General features: G+C 38.1%; 1 protein-coding gene across 3 annotated transcripts in view; it reads left to right on the top strand.

The window, feature by feature from the left end:
- Positions 1-26,274, top strand: part of RAPGEF2 (Rap guanine nucleotide exchange factor 2) — a 183,401-nt gene that overhangs the window by 64,117 nt on the left and 93,010 nt on the right. For all 3 annotated transcript variants that reach the window (XM_035546916.2, XM_035546900.2, XM_035546907.2), the window contains exon 4: positions 10,822-10,905. In XM_035546916.2, coding sequence (XP_035402809.1) covers positions 10,822-10,905 — 84 coding nt within the window. The remainder of the gene's footprint in view (positions 1-10,821; positions 10,906-26,274) is intronic.

Genomic DNA, 26,274 nt, shown 5'->3' with positions numbered 1-26,274 from the left:
CTTATTTTCTTGTTGTCAAACAATCGTGTACTGACATGAAAAACATCCACTCATGCCAAGACTGCAGTGCTTACGGTGAGGCTGCTAGTTGTTAGAATATTTTAGTTGATAAATACAGTCTTAATCTATAATAATAAAGTTTAAAAATCATTGCTGGGGGGAAGGGTATGAGAAGCGGAGAAGGCTATGAAAAGGCTAACTTCAAATTCTTTTTGGATATTTTCAGGTCTAGTTGCTGTATTATCAGCATCCACTCTTAGACAAGTTTTCTGAGTTATATCATTTTCGAGTTACATCACTGTGGCAAATCTCCAGCCCCCAAATCCTTGGTTTGGGCTTGCTGTGAGGAGGTCCCCAGCATCGGCTTGGCCCGGTCAGCAAAGCTGGAGGTGATTTAAATCTGGAAAGGCAATAAAGGAGAATGATTTTTTTAGTTGCTGCTAAAATACTTAGTTTTCTTAAATATAAATGTTGACATCTTTTTTTTAGGTGGAGAAGAACATTTTAAGAATACTGGACGGCACTAGCTTCGTGTAGTTTTGGGGCAGATCGTGTTAGATGGTTGCCCTCAGGAGCTGGGAAGGTGGCTGCAGAGCAGAGACTGCTGGGGACACCCTCGGCAGGCTGCTCTTCTAGAAAGGAGACGGGCTGAGATCTGCCCATGGGTCGTGCATTGCGCACACAGCTGAGGAAGGATTCTGGATGTAGTTTGTAAAGCGTCCCGGTGTGTCTTAGCCAGACTGCTAAAACAGAGTTTTGTTTGCAGCTGTAGGTCTATGTCATTAACACACAGTTGCTCTGTGAGAGACGGACAGCTGAGAAATGGATCTGTTGGATTCTTTAAGAATGGGAACCTGAGAGTTGATTTTTGAAGTCCTACAACAAGAGTGATGTTGAGCAAATTCTTGGATCTCTCACACTAGAATATTGCCTGAAGACTTTCAAAAGGATAGAAGCAGCAAAAAACCAACCAACAAACCAAAAAACCCCACAAAGTGGCTCTCCAATTATGCATAGACTTACGTAATTGTGCAGTGAAGCGTAAGAAAGATGAGCTAAAAGGTTGCTGGTTAGCTATTGGTACAGGATCTTTAAGCAGAACAGCTCTGCAGAGCCCACCTCATGGAAATTGTCTTCTGACACTTGTGTTAGGGAGGTGTGCTTGTATGTTCTGAATGTGTTCACGAAGGTTTATAATGGTGGTATCTTAAAGACAAGTTATTCTGTATAGATATGATCTTTATATATACAGTTACATTTTTTAAATATTAAGCTTAAAGCCTACAACATTCCAGAAGTTACTGAGAGGAGTATGTAAGGATCAAGCTGACATTTCCATTAGTGATATTCTTGGTGATCAGTAATATTTATTCTCTTGTATTCATAATGCTTTGCATGTAACCAGAATTTTTGATTTTGAACAGGATGTACCTGGTTTTAGAGACTTAGGTCACATTTCTGCAGTTACTGCTTTTTTTTTCCTGAATGTTATTGACTTCAGAAAATCCCTACAAAAGATATCTTCCTTGATCCTCTTAGGAATATGAGACATTTTGAAAATGATTTAAAATGCTTTGAATGAACAGTAAACTCAGAATACATCTGTTTGAGGAATCTCTCTGTATCGGCATCCTAATTTTCAGGTAGACATCTTCAGGCAATATATATTAATTCTGCTTATGCATCCGTAGATTTCTGTGGAAGTCATACAGTAGTTTAATAATGCAAAGAACTGCCACAGCATGACTGGTCTATTTTTTTTCTTTTTTTCCCCCTACCCCTTAAAGTATTCCTAAAGGTGCATTATACCTGCTTATAGTTGGGCGGTTGCCCAAGTAGTGTTGGGATACTGCCAGTTCTGCGCTGCAGTAAATCAGGATTCTGAATTTGTACATCTTCTTGTGGATATGTTTTCCATGGGGAATATCTTAGGCAATGTATATCATTAAAACAAATAAATTCAAGGACTTGGCAGTTAGGTCTCCGTAAGCAGACACGGGAATCAAGGCTTCTTAATAGTGTCAGTGATCGATGTTACAGTCTGTTGGCTTTGCATAGTCAGTTCCAAATTTGTGTTATTGTTTGACCTGATTTTGAGACTTTAAGACTAAAATGAAGTTTTTGAAGGGATTTTAATTTGCAGCTTCCTCATGGTATATGTTTTACTAAAGGCTATCAAGTTTTTATCATTGCTGTAATTTTGAGAATAACAGCCTTGATTTTTGGAGAAATATTGTAAAGAATAAAATTTAATAGCAGAGTTGTCTGGCTAGAATGACCACAGAATATTTTGGTTGCAAGATCATACTATTTTACTACAACTGTCATCTTTTTCCTTATGATTTAGGAGACTCTATTTTCTTTGGACTGAATTTCTCCTCTCTGACATCAAGGAGCAGTAATTCACTGTCCGAGTATGACACCAAGAATTCAATGACAATAGACCAGCTAGATTAAATATATTTAAACATATACAGTTGCAGTATGTATTTAATAATCATCTCTTTAATCAGCTGAGTCTAACAGACTGGTACTTGCTAACGAAACTGCAATAATCTGATTTGATTGAATTTTCTGTTTGATTTTTACTGATATTCTATTTTAAAATGGAAGAGATTACAAACAAATGAAATACTCTGAAGAAAACCATGCTCCTCATGATATGCTTTCATATACACTGAGGAATTGTTTCCGGGACTGAATGCTTCATTTATTCTTTGTTTCCCAGTCTTGCTACCAGGAGACAAGACACCAGTTTTCATCTAATGTCCATTAATAAAAGATAACCACAGACATAAGTTGAAATATGCACGCTAAGATACTCATTTAATGAAAATTAGAAGCTCTAATTTGAGTTAACAGTTTTATGACTGGATATAGTTTGACTTTCTTTTATTTAGAGTGAAGATATGGAGTAAGAATAAACATAGCTTGAATGTGTTCATTATTTAAAAAAAAGGAAATTTTATGTGGCAGACACATTCAGTATCCAACATGTTTTATTTCTGTGTTTGGGATATACTTAATGTCACGAAGCATATTTAAAATGCTGTTGCAGATACCAGGTATCTGCATAACTAATTAAGAAAGATTACAGACGATTCTGACGATGAGTAAATGATTTTTTGATTGTTCTGAGTATTGCAATGACGGAGTGCTAGTGGGTAGGCTCTTTGGGCAAAGAGATGTCTGAGAGAACTGTTTAACTGGAAGACATGTTTAACATACCAAGCCACTTCAGTGCTGAAAGTCTAATTGTGGCAATGGTTATTCAATTAAACAAATGCTACACTATGTATAGCTCTCAGCATACAGAGGATAGTTCAAATGAACAAAGAGAAACAGACAGATTAATCTGCTGAAACAATATCCTATGGAACATGAGCCTGCAGAGCAACGTTCCTTCTAATTTCTTCTTGTGTAGCATTAAATGCCTGAAGGAGGTCCCAGTTCTGACATGTCAAATTTCCTTTGTTCCTCAAGTGGAGACCTGGGAGTACGAACAGTGTCTGTTCTGAGTTATTCTGTGCTTGCGCTCTGAAATTTATTCAACTCATATTGAGTATGAGTTCATAAAAGTGTAATCTGCTAGGTACATCTCGGTTTGAGATATAATTTCTTTCATCAAAATAACTACAAAAGTTATAGCTGTAAGAGCAGTACTATATACAGTTTAAACAAATCTTGAATTGTTTAGTAGTTGAAAATTTTTTGATCCACAAAAAAAAACAACAAAGTAGATCTTCCACAACCAAGAAAATGTTCTTGCCGTTTTCTCGATGTTTTTTGTGAAGTAGCTTGGAAAATACAGGATCATACCTCTGAACTGGAAGGTAACTTCGTTGGGTGTTGATGTTTGATATAGTGGTGTTGCTGAGCACTGGATTGAATATCCAGTGTTGAAGGGAGAATGACGCTTCTGTTGTCAGAGCTCAGCAGTAGTTACATGCAATCAGTTTCCGTGCTTGCTTCCATTGCGTCCTGTGTACTCCTTAACTTCTTTGCTGTTTTAAATGGGTCAGCTGAGAAATATGATGAGAAAGTGGTCGAGGCAGCAAAGACTTCTGTTTAGCATATGCTTTCAAGTCCAGATGCTGAACATTGCCCCTGAAGTGATGTCTCATTTGACAGAAATAAAGCATGTTTGACAGCAGCCATCACAAAGAACTGCAAGTTCTCACCACTGTACATGTGTGTGACATTCATCGTCCCAGTGAAACCACACGCACTCAAGTAGTCATGTGCTGAGCATGATTTGTTGTTCCAGAGGTTTTGGAGTGCAACATCCCAATTTGAGGAGAAGAGAGAATTAAAGGGATTGCAATGGCCCTTACGTATAGCTATTTCTAAAGACTTCTTAAAGAAAAGTCATGCATCAGGACTTGTTAGGTATAGCATAGGGGAGGATTTACTAGAGACAGCGTGGAGATTGGGATTTATTGGGTCTTTCAGTAGGTTGAGTTAAATCTTCATTGTTTCTGAGCATTTTGGAAGTTTTTTCACTACCTTATGTGATCAGGAAATCCAAAAGCTAAAATTGGAAGAACTCTGCTACTGTATAATAATGCCCTTCAGAATAGGTACATGTGGGGAACGTGTATTGAAACAAGTTACTTTTTGTGCATTTTTTTAATGTTTTGGAAACATGAAGTTTCCAGACTGGATGGTTTGAGTGACAACTATGAATTTACTTTGCAAAGTTCTTTCTTCAGCTTTTTTTCCTGACAGTTTTGAAGTTGAGAAGTATGTTGTCTGGCTGCAGGTTGTAGCTGTGTAAAAAGGACTATGGCAAGGAAGCTAGGGAGGAAAATTTAAGGGGAAGGTATTACAATCCAGTCTCTGGATTTCCTTTTCTCGTTCCTGAATTCACATAAGTCATGCTCTTCTTCATTCCGGAAAATTAAATATAGATTCTCCAGGAAATCCCCTGCCCTCAAGCGCTGTAATATTAGAGTCAAGGTTTAAAGTAGCTTTATTTGGGTTTTATACAGCTGATTTAAATGTAGATTATGAAAAAAAAGTCTGCATAGTGGTCACTATGTTGGCATTGGCCTTGTTTTGCACCACTTTCAGGTGCAAATTTCAGGACAAATTGTGGTACCTGAGTCCTTTTGTTGTCTTCATGGAATAAAAATCCTGTCTTCCGCTAAAGACCATTTCTTGTTCTTGTTTCAGATTTTCCTCTGCACTGCAGCTGAGTGCTCTTAAAGGATGTAGACCCATGAGCAGTAATGTAATCCTAGTGTGGTAACACAAGTGTAATTGTAGAGTGACTGGTATCCTGCCTATAGCCCTGCTGGTTCTGTAAAGCTTGGATGGGAATCCCCAAGGTTTAATTGGGTTCTTGTTGGCTTTGACATAGCTAGGACAGAATGACTACGTGCGTTAATTTTCTCCAACTGCCTCTTAAGATTTGACTTTTTGGGTTGATTTAGTTCTGATTCTCAGCGGGATAAACTGCCTGTGCCATCTTTCTTAGTAACAAATCTTGTTTTCTGTAACTTGGGGAGGTGGATAGCTGTGCTCCATTTAGTAGGTACTGTAACTTGAACAGTTGTGAGTTTCATCCAGATGAATACCCAGAACAGTAGATGAGCTGGAAGGAAAAACGAGAAACCACACACAAAAAAAACAACCAAACAAGAAACCACCAAAAAAATACAACCAAATCTAGAACAAAAGAAAGAAACCCCCACAGTCGTACATATTTGAAGCAATGTATGCCATTGTTTAAGGCCAACAAGTGGAGCCATTTCTTGCCTGCAAAAGAAGATCAGTGAATACCTGCTGGGAAATGTACAGTATATGCCAATAACTGTCCTGATTTCAGGTGTTTCCGCTCACTAGCGGGGAGGGAGGGAGGAACTCCAAGCTATGTGGAAGTGCTGCCTGTCGAGGTTGGGAGGGCTTTGCTTTCAGGCTGGAGTAGATCTTCCACTGCACTTCTAGTCTTGTAGTGCCAGACTGCTGCTGTGTCACCAAAGGTGGTTGTGTTGGCCAGCACTGGCACCTTTAGAAAACTCAGTGTTGAGAAGATCTGCTTTGGGCAATGCTGGATGAAGTGCCTAAGTGCAGTTAACACACTCTTGCAAACAGAGTCAGAGATGTCCTTTCTACAAAATCCTTTTAACCATAGTTTGTTGCCAACCCTTTGATGCTATCTTCAGGAAGACAGTTTCTCTGTGTACTGTCAGTGGTAGGCAGAATTCTAGCAGTTAAAGAAAGCTCAGTAATTAGGCTTAGGCTTCTTCTCTAGAATTATTATTCTTTTGTTTAAAAACAAAATGTAAAATGTGATCGCAGAGAAAGCCTTTAAATGAGTGTTCTGCGTCTGCTAAAACGGTATCTGCATGAGTCCTCCTGTGGCTTGAAAAAGTGCTTTTGTAGATCAATACTGCAGTTCCTCTGCAGTTTCTTGTGTAGTTCCTTGTAGGCATAGAAGTCCTGAGGAATGTAGGATGTCTTATTGTTGAACGAATGTCAAGCACAGCACAGAAAATGTGGAAACTCAATGGAAAGCCACTTCACGTTTGAATAGTGTAGTGAAAAGCACAGGATCCTTAAAATGAAAAGATTGTACGTGGTTTGTGTAACAGCACTTTCTAGCAAAACAGCTGGCTGCCAAAATAGCTTTGTTAAGGTTTAATTCAAAACAAGTGAAGTGCAGCAAGTGTTGAGGAGCACAGGAGTTATATATATTTTCATATAAAAGGAGTAGATCAGTCTTGCATTTGTCTGTGCCTTAATTTGGAGGGAAATGTGTGTTCTGGGGAAAAGAATGTGTTTTCGGCATGTGTGTTTTCTTAAATGTTTTGTTCAAGACTATATTAAGACACTAGTAACTGTAAGGATGAAGAGAATGAAAATACATCAGTGTTCTTGCTCTTGAAGACTGTCTTGGAGATATTTATGATGTTTTGTTGGCTGGCACTGAAAGCTTATAAGAGCACACAGTATCTTTTGAGGAAGGTATCTTGAATGCATTTATCTTCTGTAGTAAGCTTCCACAATTACGGTGCACCAATATTAAAGATGTGTATACATGTTTGTTCAGATAATTAAAGAGTTTAACACAGTGGAATTGTTCTGTTTTGCATAACATGATGCAGGTACCTTAGGAGAGCTTGGAGATTAACAAATATGAGTATAAAAGTGGCTGTCAAAGTGCACATAAAGCAAAAGGAAAACAAAACCAATCAGGTAACCAAAATTAAACTTGAGGAGATAGTATCATCACTCTCAGCTGTCAAATAAACGTATGCTTTTTTTGATTATATATAAAGTGGACAAAGTATTGTGCTTGTGACAGATGAATGAGAAGGAGCAACAACTGCTCCTTTCAGGGAAAGTGCAATGCGTAAACCTGTGAATTGGCACCAAAAAAAAAAAAACGAGTTGGATGATTAACTGAGTGAAAAGTCATGCTCTGTACAATCCAGTAAGAAAAACTTAAACCGCTGCAGTTAAATGTATACTTATTATAGCTATTTGTTAAGTAACTGGAAGTTAGACTCAAAAGAAGCATAAGGATGGACTTGGATATTGAACATATTGACTGGTGCTTGTGAAAACCAGTGTCTGTCATTCTCTTTGGAGTTAAAGATGCCCAATGAGAAAAGATAGCTAAAGCCCCTTATGAATAGATGGTTTGGCAGAGGGATTTAAATCGATCATTGGCCTTTGAAGGAAAAAGAAAAGCTTGTGTATTACAAGGTTTTGCACGATTTGAAATATTTGACTGTTGGTTTAAAGGCATCTTTTATTCTTGTTTCAATTCTTGGAAATGGCTTTCTGTAAAAGTATAAACAAATAGATTTTTTTTTTGCCTTAGGGTCATAAAGTCTCTGACCCCAGCTGAGTTTATTTTTTTTGTCAGACTACACATTTATACTTAGTCAAATAATTTTTAGGAAAAGGAGGAAAAAAAAAAACACAAAACACTTCCACCAACTTAAGTGATAATATAATGCACTGTAATATGTGTGGAAAAATTATCATTGAAATCCTAATAGAGTTACTTCCCAGGAACTTGGGAAATCAGTTTAACAAATCAGTCTAGCAGCCTTTGCTGAAAATGACTATTTTAGAAACTTTCAAGTATGCCGATTGGTGCAGATTATTAGTATTTAGAATGGCATCCATTAAAAACAAACACCGAAACAACCCAGCAGACTTGAAGTTCAGCAGCAGTGCTGGTTATATGCGTGTCAGCTTAGGACTTTTTTTGGGCGGGGCGGGGGGGGGCTGTGCATATAGATGTGTGATTTTACTGAGGTGTTTGTTTATGCTTTTAAGAGCTATGTTGTCTTTTGAAGTGCTGTTTTTCTCTGCATTAATCTGGCTCTCTGTATCTATGTGCAATGTTGATTTTTCTGGAGTAACAAGTTTGAGGGCAGTATAGATCCATATGAGAAACAAGCATGAGAAGCACATTTCTAAAAAGTCAGGCTGAAACACTTCAATTCTGTAAATCAAAACTGTTCGTTGTCTTAACCGTGATGGCATGTGAGTGCTTAATTTCCTATTGTCCATCAGTATAAAGTAGTATTTCCTGAAGTCTTCATTTTGAAGATATTAAGTGTTCACTCCCCAGAGAAGACTTTCCTCTCTTTAACCTAGATGAGTTTCTGCCCTTGTCAACTGCAGGTGTTTTCAGTCTAGGTACTGCATCTTTTTATGCAGTAAGCTTTTGTGTAAATTCAGCAGCAAAACATACTGTCTTCCAGAGAGCTTTTGTGCCTATTTTTCTTCTTAAATTAGCTTCTTGACTGTGAGCTGTGAAGTCATTTGTGAACAAGGTACATCAGAGGCTGTTATCTTCTATGACTTGCTATGGTACTTGTTCTCAGCAGAGGTGTTTTGCCAATTTATTTTTGACTGGCCTGTAGAACTGCTTACAGACTTAATGTTTGATAAACTCGTGTATCAAACAAGTAAAAAGCCCTGCAACTTTTTACTGAAGCTTTCCCGTGGACAAACCCAGGGTGGAATGTATGGTTGCATTTCTAGGGAAGTACAGGTGGGGCATGCGCATACACAAGGTCTGTAGAGGAGCACTGGTGTAGCTTCACTTGCCAGAAGCTACTGATGTAAACTTCTAGATCAGTAAAAACACAAAAACTTTGAAGACTTGGTTGCTGAACCCAAGTTCATTCATGTCGTTAAATCAGTAGTAAGAGTAATACGCTCTCTGAGGTGCTTTTAAAATTTATTGTTGTGTTTGTATTTACTCTGCTTGCTTCTTTTTAGAGCAAATACATATATGTATGCTGCATATATGCATATATATATGCTGCACCGCACAGTCTTAAATGCCATACTTGCTTTGACAGCTTGGTCATAGACTGATAGAAAAAGAAATATTGGCTGCGTCATCTTTGTTAGTTCCAGGGTTTTTGGACATAGACGATGTCCTCAATTTCCTCTGTTAATTCTCCATGTTTCTGTTGTTTGTCCCTTAACTCATGGTTGTATTGCACAGTGTAAAATGGGAATAGAGTAACTTTCTGAATTTTAGAGTTCGCCGTTTTGCTCTTTGGCTATTTTAGGCCAGCTCCCTTTCTCTTTCTAACTTCATCTTTTCCTTTAGAAAGCACAATACGGTGAGTGTCAAGGAAATGGCATTCCTGTTTTGAGGACCCTGCCAATGCAGGTGCTTTTAAAATCTTGTTTCATCACATAAAAAACATGCTGCTAACTGCACATAGCCTACTTACATTTGAGGTTGGGTTTTAATACTATGCTGTCATCGTCATTAAAGGATGTGGGCTGTTCTTGCTTGAAGTTAGAACTAATTGTTGCTAAAGACTTGAGACATGTAATTTTAAAAAATGAAGGTGCTACAGATTAATTAAGTAATCTGCATCTCTTAGAGTGTCACTGGGGACATAGTTTTCGGCTAAGAACACTAGCACAGTTACTAATTGGATTCAAGCATGCCATTACTGAGCTGCTTTGGAAGAAGCGGTAGGAGTGGCAAAAACTGAAGTAAAGTACAGGCATTCTGAGTACAGGCTGTTGAAATGGCACAAGATTTCTACTGCAGCTATTTCTAGTAACCTTAAGAAACCACTTTGTTTTCCTAACTAAACATTACTTGAACTTATCCAAGAATCTAAGCCTATAAGAAAAAATTTGTATTACTCAAGTAGCAAGTTCTCAATCTACGATACGATGAACTGGGACTGCACGACAACATCTTCATTTGTGTCCCTTGTTGGTGAGAGGAGGGACAATAAACTTTTATTAGCAATTTATTCTTGGGCTGCGAAGAAGCACAAATTGGGAAGTAACTGGTAGTAGCAGTAGATAAGGTTGACTACAAATCTTATGTAGGTTTACCTCTGCAAATGTTTCCAGAACTCTCTTACTGTGTGGAAAGGCAGGATGATGCCGAGGGGCAGATTTCTTGAGAAAAGGAGGGAAGATTTCTAGAACTTGGAAAGGAGGAGGCCTTATTTATTTATAGAGTGAAAGATGCAAGAGGAAAGTAATGGATTCAACAGAATACAATGTCATGTATTTACTGTAGCTTGATTTCCTTTTGTTAACTTTCAATTAAATTTCATTGGATTTTTGTGCTGTTACCAAATACACATTTTAAAAAGTGAAATATGTGGAATGAGGCATTCTAATAATGTATATGTTTGCAGGTAGAAATTGAACTAGTTTGAAGAAATTGTTCTGTAAATGATTGAACTTAGGATCTTCTTTTGGAATTTTGAGTATTTTTGGCTCTTTGTGATGTTCTTGCTACTGGAAATGTGGTAGTGCTATCAGTTGCTTAAATCAAGTGTCTTACTGTCTTCTTCTTTATTGCAGCCCTGATGATATTGGTACCTGTTGGTATATCTTGCTGTCTGGTTCAGTCTTCATTAAAGAATCTATGTTTCTTCCAAGGAGCAGGTATGTCAGCTATGAATAATCTTCATTTAAACAAAACTCATGTGTTAGATGTAGAGAATTTTTAGAATTAAAAGGCAACTTTTATGCTTAATAGAAGCGCAGAAATATACACGTGCTTTTCCTACGTTTACTGGCTTGTAGTAGTTTTATGCCTGCAGCTAGAGTTGAAAGCCCATAATTTTCGACACTGTACGAACACCCAAAGCATCATCAAAGACTGCTAATGTAAAAAACAAACACAAAACCAATACAACAACAACAAAAAAACACCCTGTCCCTAAACCCCCAAAACAGAATGAAGTACTGGGTAGACTGTTCCTGTGAGTAATCAGATGTTAAGCTCTAGTGCATCCTATGATTTATGTTGCTTTCCTGAGGCTTTACTTTGCACAAGACTTCAGTGCATGTTTTAACATATGCTTAGATCATGTTACTGCCAGTTTTGCTACTTTTCTTTAAGGTTATGCTTTGTGTAAATGAATTTGCAATAAAAAGTGATATTTTACTTGGGGAAAAAGAAAAGTTTAAGTGTGAGACTGTCAAAATTTATATCACTTCAGTAAAAAATATAAAATATTATGAGCTATGGAAAAAATGCAGAAAAACTAGAAGGATTTTAGTGGAAGCAGAACAGAATCACTTTAAAATGCTGGTTATAAGCATATTCATTCAAACTAGTATAAAAGGTTCCTTTAAAGTAAATAACACGTAGTAAAATTTGTGAAAGGCAGAATGAACGAATGACCCCTAGAAACTTCCTTACAGCTTTTAAACAGTGGGAAGCCAATTGAAAGCTATCATTGGTTGGTATACGAACAATTAAATATTCAAATCTGCCTTTCAATGGGAGAAGGACGCTGGTCTTGGGACTTCCATTTGATGATGATTGGTATGTTTTTGGTGTAAGCAAATATCTTCCATATTTAAGAGGACAGGCATTGCAGATAAAAAGGCATATTTGATGTGCCATCAAACAGCACAGTATATGCTAAAGGTGCAAAATTGGTTATTGTAAAAAATAGCACAACAACAGATTATAGGATCCCTGCTGTTGGCAGATGGAAGAAAATTGTCCCATATGTCATCTCTAAAGAAAAAAAAAGCTGGCAGAAAGTGCTACCTTTAGATGCCAGGAGAAGGGATACACGATATCTGAATTAATTTAGGGTGGTTGCATATAGTCTGTCACAGGAATCCTCTGTTCCTTTGAAATGCAGCAGTACTTGTGCTTCAGGCATTTTTTGAGATTCGATAAGAGGTGAAATTTTATAAGATAAACAATGAGCTTGTGATTCTTCCTGGGAGAATGAACAGAAAAGTGCAGATCCTGTCTAAGAAAAGCATTCAAGGATTGCTTGCCCGGACAAATGGAGAAATGTTATCTGGGACAGCGTCTGAGTCTAAATCAGAGATTTCATATTGGTGAATTTCAAGTATGGAATGTGGCATTACAGAGTTTTATAATTGTGGATGGAGTCAAATAGCTGCCAAAGCCGGTATCTTGGGAAGCAAATCCAAGAGAGATGATTTGTTAATTAACAAAGATAGCATAACAAGTCCATGAAAGGAAAAATAAGAAGCTTGAATTTAACGATGTGAGATAAAGTATGACTGGAGAGCAAAAACAGTCATTCTAGTAAGAGGATTTGCTCGGCAGAGAGGTTATGGTTATTAAGAGGATAGATGAGGACCTTGTTTAAATTCAGTACAAAGCTTTTTTACATTGTGAATGAGTAAGCTGCAGTATCTGGGCCTTGGACCTATCCGTGAAGAAGAAAGTTGGGGAAAGTGAGAGAGGGCTTAAATCAGGTTAAATTTCTGACTTGGAATATTGGTGGGTCATAAATGATTTTTAGTTTTTTAAAGCAAAGGCTTGAGAAGAAGACTAAGTTGTTCGGCTTTACTTACGTGTGTAGTGAATTGCTCTTAAGGAAATAGTAAGCTGCTCAGTTATTGGGATTGGGTACAGGAGACAGATTAACAATGATACAGGAAATGTCTTATGAGTATGGAAGTAGTTGTTAAAGCAGTGCTAGTGTATAAGATAACCTAAAGGGGTTTGTACACAGCAGAAGGGGCTAACGTCAAATTTTATGGTGCTATAGTAAAAAGGGGGTGAGACCTTCTCAAAAGGCTGCTGATGAGAAAGAACTAGTAGGGAAATATTTTAAAATCTAAAGAGTAGGGTCAAAAGTAGGCAAAAGGCAGTTACAGCATAACAGCTTACTTAAACTGACCTTCTACGCATACACAGGAATGACTGTTTGAAGAGCCTTTTTGGTTATTGTGTCATTTGGGAGTCTTGATGTGTTTTTCTGCTCTTTCAAAACAAAACAAAAACCCCACAATAACAACAACAACAAAAAAACACATGAATTTGCTACATTCTGTTAAATGCGACAAGTTCTCATGAGTTATTGACCTCAGGTAATAGGAAGGGACAGAAATATTGTGGTGTTTGGCCAAAGCAATGTCACTTGAATAAGCTTACTGTAAATTCTTATTTAGACTTAATGTTTTTTTCCAGTTTCATCTCTTTCATCTTTGTCAGTTGAGAAAGCTGCTAGGAAATAATTTTGCAACATGTGCAGCTGTGAGTAAGGGAGGAGGATGGAGCTGAGGAGAGGCTGTGTAGGAGCAGAAAGCATGTTCTTCTCCACTAAATCTGAGTGACTCAGAGAACTCTCGTTCCTTAAACTTCTTTTCCAAGATCTCAGTTTAATCAGTACACCCTCTCCCCCAGCCCTTCCCATCTCCAAACCTCTTACCATCCAAAACCCATAATTTTTTCCTACTTCAGAATTATCCTCTCATCTCTGCAGCCTGCCCTGCGCTCCTGCAGTAAATCCCTTTGCCTGGGTTCCTCAGGCCATGTCCTTCCCTCCCAGGAAGGACCTCAGGGGGTGCCAAGGGCTTGTTCAGACTGCAGGTATCCCCTTACCCGCCCCTGCCATAGCCTGTCTTAGGCTGTGCTGGCATCCTTTAATCCTGTCTCTTAAGGACCGGCCACAGATACCTTTCCTTCCTCTTCAGAAGAAGCATTTAAGCCTTGATAGGAGGCTGTTTTTTGAAGAAAAAGCTTTGCTGCTAATAACTTACGCAGGGAGCACTGAGGTCAGAAGCCTGGAGATGTACAGCAGCCCTACACCAGCAGGACCCATTCTGATGGCTTGGTCAAGCTCAGTCTTTGCTGAATGATGGGTGGGCAGTAGCTGATGAAATGTAAAATAAATAATAAGTGGCCCCCTGCCCCGTCTTCAATGAGTAGACTATCAAGAGAACATGCCATGTTTGGTTGGATTTCTCTCTTAACATGTGCCTGTACGAGCCAGAGTGAAAGTAGTGCCTGGTTAGGATAATTCAGATAGCCCTAGTGAATACATCAGCCTAAAATCACAGAGGTGTTTTCTCAGTCCTGTGCTGAATCCCATCCTGCTCTTAACTTCAAGGCTGTTGACATTTCAGCCTGTAAGGAACAGGATGAAGTGCTGTCTTCAGATCTATAGCTGAAACTTAGAAGTACTTCAGTGCATTGAACTGCACGTGCTCAGCACATTATTTACATCTGGGGCCTCTGTTAGCTAATATAGCTGCATTAATTTCAGATATAGCATCCCAAGGCTCATTGGTAGATAACACTGGAAATACTGTTTTATATATTTTTCATGCATTTTGTGTCAGTTAACCTTATTTTTTTCATCCATATCATTTCCAAGTCCAGTGTAAATAGTGCACAGAATTCTTTGGGGAGAGGGAGGTGACGACTAGGGCTTGCAAACAGATAACTTATAGCTGGGAAGAAGAGTATCTTAAAAATAAATACATAGAAAAAATTCAAGCAGCCTAAAATCATAAGAAATGACCATCCCTTTGCTTTCCTGTTCACAGCACAAAGAATAATACAGCACTCCAAAAATAACCAGCTTTGTAATGTACTTTATGCAGTCAAATAGCTGCTAGTTGAAACAGTTTAAAAAGAGCAGCACAGCTGCCAATTTTGCTGAAGTTATATAATTTACTGGGTGACTTATAAAACTACTTGCAACTAGCTTCTTGACAAGTCTTTAATTTAGAGGCTTTTTTTTTTCTTTTAAAGTTGTTCAAGATGGAATACATGACGTCCTGAATTGAGTAATTTGTTTTGGGAATTTTCATGTCTAAACAATGTCTGTTTTGTGAAAACAGTTACAAGTAAATCGCTTTATTTGCCTATTGTAATATAGCTTTAGCTGTATTTATTTCACTGCCAAGCTAGCAAATCGTGTTCATAAGGGCTGGATTTCATTCAGTTAATGTCTTATTTTGGGAAAACATACAATTCGGAGTTCTAAAGAATTTTGACCTTAACAATTAAGCTGCCATACTTGTGGTTACATAAAGTAGAGCTTAATCTTGTTCTCCTATTTAACTTCTGTACATTGCAACAGTGAATTTTATTTTGACAGCTTCATGTGAGGAAGACATTCCCTGCATATTTTGCTATTATAATTTTTCATACCACTTTTATTCACTTTTTAAATTAAACATACCAAGCAAATATTAGTTAAATTAAACATTCCTTAACTGCCCCTCTCACCATGACCACCAAACTATCATGAATTGGCACTTTTTCCTTTCACCACTTTCCCTGAGCTTCTGTGCCCTGAAGCATTTCACATGGTAGAATGAGGTTTATGTATTAAGTCCAAAAAATAAATGAGCAGAAATTACAGTGCCCTGAAGGTTGTCCTGGCTTTCCTGTGTCTTCACGTGGTCACTGTCGGCAGTAACGTGACAGTCCCTCAAAATATCTTTGGAATTGCCTCCAGCATCCTTAGGTCAGCTCCACGCTCTCATCACACTTGCTCAGCTGCTCAGACTTCCCGTGTAGTTTTTGTTCCAGGACTTTGCTTCTAGTGGAAATTTTACCACGGTTCTTCATCTTTTTGGTTTGGAACTGCACTACAAACGTGTCTCCTAGATCTCCCAAAGCTAGCCTCATGATTCCCCATGGCCTCCACAGCTGGAGGACATGGCTGACTCTTAGCAGCAAAAAAAAAAAACCCACAGAATTGCTAGACAGATTTTTCTTAGGGAAATGCTTTGGTGCTTGGGTTTTTCTGCCTCTCTCCCAGAGGCCTTCAGAGACTCAAGTCCCCACTCTTCAGTTGCTGTAGCTTCTTCTTTTCCTTCCTTACTGCCACAGCTACCCTGTTCTCCTCTCACCCTTTAACATAAGGCAATGGAAAGCTGTGCTCCTTTTAGCAACTTTACCAGTCATACATAGGAGCAATTATTTAAGCTCTTTCTTCTAATTAAAATATTAAGTTTTGCAGTTGAGGAAACATGTTTTTTTCTCTCTCCAAAATTAAAAAGGATATATCTATTTAAATATGGATGATTTAGCCCTCTAGTCTTTCCTATAGTAAAACAACTTGAAAATTGAATACAGCATCAAGTTCTACTGGAGAGCTGATGAAGAAATTATGGACTTGCTTTGAATCTGTTTAAAGCAATAGCAAAATTCATTTTTTTCAGAAGTGCTTATCACTTTACGTTATGAATGGTTCATGTTGCATGCTTGCTTACCTCTTCTACTTCAGACTGCCGGTAGTGAAACATGTTTTTAACTTTATTGCATTTGATAGGTTTATTTAAAAAAAAAAATCAAATATGAGCCTTACGACTTGTTAAATAGCTTTATTAGTCAGTGGAAATATAACTGTTGGAGGTGATAGTACTTATAAAACTTACTTGAGAACTAAACGGGCATGGACCTGGAAATGTTTCTTTTTTCTATTATGAAAAAATAACCATTAAAAATGTTGGTATTTTTTGTCTGCGTCTCTTCTTTCTTAGGTAGAGAATATAACTTTAAAGTTCACTTTCTTGTCATTCTTTCAAGAACTATAAGGTGGCTTTTTAGGCTTCTGTTTTGTTTGTGACCATCTTTCAAATGGAAGAAAAAGTGAATTGGAAAGAGCACAATTTTAATATTTAAGTACTCTTGCCCAAATAATAAAGATCGACACTTTGGTAGTATGTGTATACTAATATCTTTGTATTAACGTATTTGCAACTCGTTGTTTATTAATAATGGCTACTGCTGGCTGCAACTTATGAGAACTTGGAATGAAACTGGTGACTTGTCTGAAAGACAGTGACCAGTGTACGCAAATACTTAAACCAAGATACTCATTGAATTTAACTAAGGAGATGATTTTGCCCCGAGCAGGAGACAGTTTTTGGAGGAAAGAAATAAAAAGATTTGAGGGAGTTGTACTTCTGGCAGCTGCCGTTTCAGTAATCTAACCTATGCAGGGAGTTGATACAGAGCTATGTGGAGCTTGTTGAGCTTTTTCCTGTTTCTGAGTTTTGCTTATGGCTAAGCATTTTACAGCATCACAGTGAAAACGCAAAGAGCATGCATTGGAACTTTATAATGAAAGATAGCAGCCCAGGTTATGCTTTCGAATCTATTTAGGAAATTACTTGAAAATGAGTGATTTGGACTTAGTTTGATTTATATTAAACTATTTTTTCTGCTAGTTAGTGCAGCTAGATTTTCCTGTAACCTGCTTGTTGCTTTGTTATTTCTGTATCCAGCTAATGCTGCTCTGAAGCCATGCTCATGACTTACCAGAAAGGCTGGTGGGAAGGTATTGGTGTGGGCTGACAGCCAGTGCTGTGTTTTCTGCTTGGTTTGAATGACTAGGTTCAGCATTTCAGTCCATCAACCGAAATTGGGATGTGGAAGAGATTGATCTCATGGGTTCATCCAGGGCAGACTGAGTTCATAAGCTGAAGAAAAGTTGGAAGTCGTAGTAGAGATGTCTATTTATGGATGAATATATGTCTACCATGAATTACTCACGATGGATTTTATATGGACAACTGTTTTGTACCATCTGCATCAACCTAAAAGTCTGTGTATGTCCTTTTGGATGATGATGTTTACTGTTGAAAACACAGAATTAAATCGCAGTGCATGTGGCTGTAATTACTTTGGGACTCAAACTCCTGGAGAATAACAAAACTTGGATGCAAGAAGAAACACTTCATTGGGAATGCCTGGGCTGGCCATCTACCTTGGATGTTTGTCTCCAGCTGGTATCATGTTGCCAGTAAAGGCTGGAGCTCGCTGATGGGTGGCATTGCTGTCTTCCTCCTGTGGTGCCAGAGGGGCTGGAGCTGCCAAGGGCCTGTCCCTGAGCTCAGCTCCCTCAGGGCCAGCTAGCAGGGAGGGCATCTGGGGAGGCTGTCAAGCTGTCTCAGTCTGGCCTCCTCCTTTAGACCAAGCTACGGTCAACTCTGGTCATATCTGAATTAGCTGAGCCGTGAACTTCACTGGGTCTTGTATTCTCCTGTCATATGCTGCTTCAGCAACGTTGCGATGCAGGGCATGTGCTACTTGTACTGGCAATGTCATTTAAAACTATCCTTCCTGTTTGCAGATTTTAAAATTGTGAATACTTAATGTTTTTTACAGCTAAATGAGTTTGGTATTACGTACGTTTTGCTTTATCCCACCCGTCTCCTGTTCTGCTGAATAATTTAGAGCTCATTGGGGCTTGAAATTGGTCACTTTCCAAGTGTGCTGCCGGTATCTGAGGTGTTGGGAAATAGCAGAGGAGACAGTTCCAAAATGATGAGATTGGGTGGTGTCTGGCCTCGTTCCTGTCAAAACAATTATTTCAATGCTACTGGAGTTCTGTTCTCGCACAACTGATAAAAATGTTAAGGGACTTAATCTGTTACGTTGGCATCCTTTGAAAATAAAAATAGAAAGTCAGTGTAGTGGGGTTAGTGCTACCAGGCTTTCTTCCAAGTTTCTAATAAGGAGAGGAGAACGTAACAAAAGCAGAAGGGGAGTCAAATGGCCTGAATAACTTTTAAGGGAGCCCGACTACTTCTGATTCCTGTTAAGGCGTAGTGGGTTTTCATGGGTGGAAAGAGTGCTAGGAGAGAAGCAAACTTCAGAAGCCCTCATGAGCTGACAAATGCTGCCTTTTTACTAGTTTCTGGATGTATATCCTGGAGCCACAGATTTGTCTCTTTCCATACAAAAGACCTGAATGATGGACTTGAGAGGTTCTGGATCATCTGCTGATGCTCACGTGCATTAGTGGAACGATCAGAACAACTTCAAGTACTTTTTGTAGGAAAGAGACCATTAACTGATGATGATATACAACTTGTAGATTCAAGAGTCCTTGTTCTGGTCCAATTTTTCTTTGCTTCGCACACTATAATCGTAAGTCATGATGGCGTTTCTTGCCACTGTTCCTGCATTAAAAAAAAGTAAAAATCAGACTAGACTTTCCTGATGTTGTGCTTTTTTTCATGTCAGTTATGTCAGTCTTCCTCGGTGAGACCTCAACTGTAAAAATACTAAAAAGTTAAACGTATCAATGCTAATAATAAGACACTTAGGAATTTGTAACATGGAGCATAAAAGCAAATTATATAATAGTGTAAATCTAAACAACTGCTTTTATAGTGAGTCCCCGGTCAGTGAACAAATTTAAGTTATTTTTGGACTGTCTGTATAGAGTAAACACAGTCTAAGTGTTCAGTATGGTTTTATAGTCAAAGATGAAGAAAAACGATCTGAGACTACATGGATAATAGAATTTTTCTGTATAACCATGTATACAGTAAGTGAAAGGATTTTAAGGAAAAAAATAAATGAAAGAAACAGAGGTGCTAACAGACTGGGGATAGCCTTTTGGCAGGAGGAAAGCATAGGAAAGGAGAGAATCCTGAAGATATCTGATAGTAGATATCACAGATGTATTTCCGTTGTGAACGATACCAACTCACACATCCCATTTGTTAAATGTTGAAAAGTTGCAGTTAAAATTTTGGCTATTCACTGCTTGAAAACTATGCTGAAATCGTGATTTTTGCTTTTTTATTGGGAACGTTTTAGAATGCTCTATAGGATAAATGGGGAAAACATTCATTCCATTGAGAATTTGTTTTTCCTGAAGACAGGGACACATTCTTATTGTAGAAAAATTTAGGTGGGCTTTGGTTGATGCCTGTTTTCTAAAACGTGTTGAAACGTAGACTGCCATACCTGGGTGTTTGCTACTGTGTATGTTTCTAATTAGATCTTTCAGAAGAAAACTCTTGCTTTTTCATAACTTCTATTGCAGCTGGTGAGGTGACCTACTTTGCAATCCCTTCCTAATGATAACTACTACTTAAGGTTTTGAGTTTAAATACAAACCTTCAAAATATCAAAGCGTTCAGTTGCTTGAGAAGGCTGCATTCTGCGGGTAAAAGAGACCTGATGTTTTGTGTGCTATCAGGGTCTCTGGGCAAGGTAAAAGAGTATAATGAACTGAGAAGTTGTCTGGTCATTGCTTGCCCAAAAGGAATGACAAAGTGAACTGTGTAGAAATAGCATGAAAAATGCCAAAGAGGGAGCTAGATACTGCTTGGAGAGAGGGAACTAAGTGTAATGGAGAGCAGGAAGGCAACGATGCTGGCCTAGGTATGCTATGGTGGGAAAAAGACTGTCTTCAGCAGCACAGTGAAGTTTTCACAGCAACACTCACAAGCTAGAGAGGTCCTTTTTAAATCCTGAAATTAGACATAATTTATTACTACTGAACGGTTGTTATATATTAAAAAAAGCACCACCTACAGAATGGAAGACTGTACTTTGTGTACTCTGTGGAAAAGTCAAGGGGTACCTTGGAATTCCTGTTGTGCTTACAAGTGCAAGACTCACAAGTTAGGTATATTTTTAGATATACTTGTATACATTTTTATGTATACACAGATATAATATATAGGTAAATATACCTAAGTATATTTTATGAAACATCCAAGGAAACTCTTGATGGAAGTCCAACATGAATATGTTACAGGATGGCTGTGGCTGTTGGGGTATGTATGGGTAAGAGCCTTTTCTTTGATTCGTTTGGAGCTCAAATAGGTGATCTATAATTCTATATATTTGTCTTTGGAGAATAAGCTTGATAAGATGAAAGACTTAGATATTTGCAGGACTGTAGCAACAGAAAGCTGGAAGGAATCAATAAGAGTATTTAGATTATTAGCATGATCCTTCTACCATAATTCTTCTACAAATAGTGATTTTAACAAAATGTTATTTAGTACCATAGAAGACTTTGAAATGCCTGAGAGTTTTCATTCTGAGGTAATGCTAAGTTTCAAATGCTGCCAAAGATAAATGCAGGCACACTAGACATAATATTAAGTGCTAAATGAGCAATAATTTAGTTTCAAATTGTAATCTAAATAACTAAAACAAAATTGTTGCTTTTGTTTTATTTTTTAGCTTGTTTATTCATTTACAGTTATAGGTCACCTATTACAAAGATATCTTGAATGCATCTGCATTGTACTAATAAGATTTATGAAAACTAGTTATTGAGGTCATGCATTTAGCTCTCCATGTGAATGAATTGATTGTATTGAATGAATTAGGCATATAAGTGAGGGTGGAAAGTGTCACTATGTATGGTCTTATTTTTACTACTGAAGAGCCAAATGGCATGTCAAGTTCCTCATTTTTTATTTTTTAAAAAGATGACAGTTTCTAGCACCTTAATTGTGAAATCTATAAGGGGACTTAAATGGCTTACTAAATATTTTACAAGGTAAGGAAAAAAAAATCTATTCTTTTAGTATAGAACATCTGAAGACTTTGTATGAGGCTGGAAAAATACTTCTCTGTTTTAATGAATTTCATGAATGTTAATTAGCCAAACTGTTCTGACAAGGTCTTGCCTCTTAAGTAATGTTCTCCTATGGCTTCTCATTCTTTGAGACTATTATATAGATCTTGTGATGTCACAGCAGTCTTCATGGCAACACAGACGTCATTAAGTAAGATGAAGTATAAACAAAGCAGTCTTTGTTCAAACCATTCATTAAAATATATATTTTTTTAAATTACAGAATTAAAAAAAAAATCCGGTTTAAAAAAAAAAAAAGCTCTGATCTTTGAATGTTTTCCAAGACAAAGTAATACGAGGTCTTCTAAAAGAATTAAAAATAAAATAAGGATTGTTTTTTTCCAAAGGGAGAACTGTTCTGTTAACTGCTCTGATGAGGTACCAGCCTTCTTGCTTTCTGTACTACAGATGCTGCAAAGTTGAACTGCTACAGCAAGTACAGATACTGAATATCACAGAGAAATCTCATAAATGCCCCTCTCTTGTTAGTGTGTATATGAAAGGGTCATAAAAAGAACCCTAAGTGGTATCGCAGTCTGAGAAGTATTTGTGATCACCTGCTGCTATAAAGGCCCTGAACATCTACCATCATCTACAGCAAATCTGTGAAACAATATAGGATTCTTTGCAGCACTTCAGGGAATTTCAGATTGGATTTTTAACCGTTTCAGCTTAACTTTAGTTTTTAAGGTAGCATTATAAAAAGCTAAAGTGAAAAGCAACAAATTTGAAATTTGTGATTTGAAATCACAACCATACTCAATCTAATAACTGGGTAGGATTTTAAAACTAGGCAGCTTTTAAAAACAGTAATCTGTACTAAATTATATGAAATTCATCTTAAGGCGTATGTTTGGGGATTGACTGAAGGGATTTTTCCCTGGAAGCAAACCTTCAGGTTCTATCTAATTTCCACTTATTCCCTGTGGGTTTTTAGGAACTTCTTTTGAAGTGCTCTCAGTAGTCAGCTGTACTTTACCAGGTTAATGCTACCTCTGATCTGGGTTGTATGTGCATAAGAAATAAATGTTACTCTATTACATAGGTAAAGTCTGTCATCTGCAAGGACGTTGACTAAACATACTCAGAATACTAAAGAAAGTCAGTAAAATTTTCAGCTTGTTCAAATTAATCTTCACTCAGTTTCACTGGGAATTATTTAAAGCATTAATATGCTTTAAATGTCCTACGTCAGCGTACTTCACACCGCCTGACTACTGTCAGGCACCCTCTGTAGGACTGGCTGGGTTCATCCCTGCTTGACACCCCGCTGCTGTAGCACCAGGGTTGCTTACCTTGATACCACAATTCCTCTGGCACCACGCAGACAGTTGGTAATCTGGGTCTCAGACAGAGCAAAGAGCTGCAGTGATGTTTGAGGCTTTTTTCCTTTCTTCTGAGCACCCCAGGTACTGTGAAGTGGCATGTACATAGCTGTGGCATAGCGAGTCCCTTCCCTGATACAGGAGCTGTGGTATCTGAGACTGTAAACATCGGAGTTATCACATGACACTGGAGAAGTCTAATCATCCTTATCCGTAGTGTGTAGTGAGCTCATGTCTGCAGGATTTGAAAACAGTGACAGGTCTGCAAATGCCTTTTCAGCTCATTGCAGTTGCCAACATCTCAATTTCCCTTTCAGCTGGAAAGCATTTCTGTAAAGAAGGTATTTGAACCTGCTGAAAAAGAGCCATAAATGTAATAATAACTGAATCTGTTATTAATCTGCGAGTCTGTTGATTTTGATATGCAGATGACCGTCACACTTTAAAATAATATTTAACACAAGAGCAACTTGGGGCTTCACTTTTGCATACTTGCTTACTTCTAAAAGACGGGCACTAATTGCAGTGAGAATCAGAGAAGTCAGCCTATATTATACAGGAGTTCAAATGATAAGATAACTGTCTTTCAGTTGACAAATCCGTGCTTTCATGGCTTCCAGTGTGCAGCTGTAACTGGGGAAGCCCAGTGCTGCCTTTCCTGCCCGCAGAGTGCTGCTCCCAGAGCTGCTCTGCATGCATGAAGGGCTCTGCCTCTTTTCCAAGGGGTCAGAAGCTGGCCACGCCAAATTTAGTTTCCTTCAGAACACTTAAGTGCTCCTCTAGGGATGACTTGTGCGTGTATATGCCCTTCTAAATCATAACTTTTTTTTCCCCTCTTCATCCCTGGCAAGGGAGAATTGGGTGGAAGAACGATCTGGGTTTCATCTCATCTAACGTGCTGATGTGTGAAACCCAGCTAAACCTAGGAAGGTTTGAATAAGCTATTAAAAGGGGGCTGGTTTTTAGATTCTGGACAAATAAAAACTAGAAGTAGTGGTTTTAATTGGGGGGGGGGGGGAGGGGGGGGGAGGGGAAGATGGGAGAACTTGTCTGAATCCCTTACTATCTTGCTAAGTGACAGACAGAAAATGGAGTCCCCATTTTTTTTCCCCGTCTAGACATCAAATAAATGCTGCTTTACAATATTTCATCCAGGAATTTAGTGTGAATTTAGAGCTGAATCAAACCTTTTGGCTTTGTGAGTCGAATGTTATTACATCGGGCTTTGACCTTGGGATTTGTCAGCTCAGCCACCCTGTCCGTGTTGGTGTTTGCATCACCGGAGAGCAGCTGACGGGTGGCAGCGAGCAGCTGCTGGTCTCGGTGAGGTCATTGGCAGGAGGGAAAACATGAAACTGTAACAGTGTTTTGCACTTAAAAATGTGCTGAAGCACATCGTGGCCAAAGTTGACATAGTGGACCGCATAGATGACCACCATAATTTGTGGAGCTTTCATTGTGAAACTTAGATGTTGTTTCACTAACACAGGTAATTCATACATGAATTAATTATTACTGTAAGCTGATACAAGACAATGAATACATGTATATGTAAAAAAGCTTTTATGATAGGGGAAAAAATGAAAGTTTTATATATCCTTTTTCAAAAATAGTTGTTACTAGTCAAACTGGGTTTTTCCTCTGACCAGTCTTTGGTCTCAAAAAGAAAGGGAAAAAGGATTTGTAGCTCAGAATCCTTCTCTTGGTGTTCATAGTCAGTGGAGTTTTCTTCAGATTTTACATCACTTTTGATGAACGTGTTTACATTCCAGTGCCAAGAAATAACTTTCCATTTGGGAACTAGGCTGACGTGAAACCAGGAATGTGGAGGCCCGGAGTGAGGGGACGGTGCTAGCTGTGGATGCGGGAATACATCCTGCCTGGTAGCTGCCGCCCTTCCCGAGAACATCAGAAGGAGCATTGGTGTGCGTGAGAGGCCGTCTGGGGACCTGGGGAATGGAGGGCTCAGGTCTGGAGAAAACTGCTTTGTTCTCCAGTGTCATGGTAGCAGTGAAAGGACAGGCAGGCAGAGCAAGTCACCCTAAATACCCACGGGTTCTTGGCTGTCTGTATATGTAAGTCCTTATGAAAACTAATGTGGTATGTTTAGCTTTGGATGTTTCAGTTAATGGAGGTGCTTTTTATTTTTTAATTAGTAAACCTAATAAATTTGAAGGGTGATCTTAAATTATTCTTATTTTGCTGTTAGCCACTGGCATATTTGCATTAATTGTAGTTTCATAATTGTAAAGGCTTTTTAATGAAAAATTAAAATATAAACTTGGGAAGCACAGAAAGCCTTAGCTTTCACTTGAAATTTGTCTTCTTTTAACCAGCACACTGTAAACTGTGTGTACACATCAGTCTTTTGTTGAGGTGTATGTCTTCAATATAAAAAGTGTATGTAGTAAGGTATACTTATGGAGAAAGGAACTGGCACACACAGTCAGTGTAAGCTTAATTTTAGAAAGCATGAGAATGGAAATGAAACTTCCATTGAAATGGAAATTCTGTGGATTAAGGCACCTGCTTTCTATATATATATATAGAGGAAAAAAAATTAATCATAATGAATTTATTTGGAGATCATGCTTTCGAATAGTCAAGCAGCAAATTAGACTTAAGTTTTGTCAGTTGTTTTGGGGAATATTATAGTTAGGGAGTAGTTGCTTGGGGAGAATATTTACCTTTTTAAGAGGCTTTTTTATCACCCACTTTCAAAATTGCTATGCTGAGATTTACTGTAGATGCCTGTAAATAAAATTGGTTGGTATGTCTTTAAGTTTTTTTTTTTAATGTAGATTTGTATTCACATCATGCATCTAGTAGCTTTATGGGAAATAAAAGTAACTGTGGTATAAAAGGACTCCAGAAGTGAAATTGCCTCCAGGACAGGTACTGAGGAAAGCATCTGTGAAGTTTAGCACTCAGGGGGCCTCAAGTCAGAACTTATGTGGTAGCAGGAAAGAAGTGTTGGAAGAACTGCTGCAAAACAAGGTTCTTTGGGGAATTTAGGTGGGGCAGCAATATCCTAACTCAACAGCCTTCTGGCTGTCTAAATTACTGTTAACCTCTGCATCCCCTAATGACAGCCACCATCCCAAACTGCTTTAGCTTTCTTTGGTGAAATTATTATGAACATAACTGGGGTTCTCTCAGGTGCATCACTTATTTAGCTACAAATGAGCTATTCTTAGGAGTTGAAATTAATAAGGCTTAGGTAGGATGATTTTATCTTTATGTAATAAGACAATTTTGATTTGAAATGATTTAAGGAATATGATGCAGCCAAATGTGAAGTGCGTATGATGTAAAATGATCTAGTGCATTTTAAACACAAAAAATGTGGT

Source organism: Cygnus atratus, chromosome 4 (assembly GCF_013377495.2).
Source record: "Cygnus atratus isolate AKBS03 ecotype Queensland, Australia chromosome 4, CAtr_DNAZoo_HiC_assembly, whole genome shotgun sequence".
Classification (NCBI taxonomy): domain Eukaryota; kingdom Metazoa; phylum Chordata; class Aves; order Anseriformes; family Anatidae; genus Cygnus; species Cygnus atratus.
The sequence above is the reverse complement of the archived record's forward strand: the minus strand, read 5'-3'. Positions and strand labels throughout refer to the sequence as shown.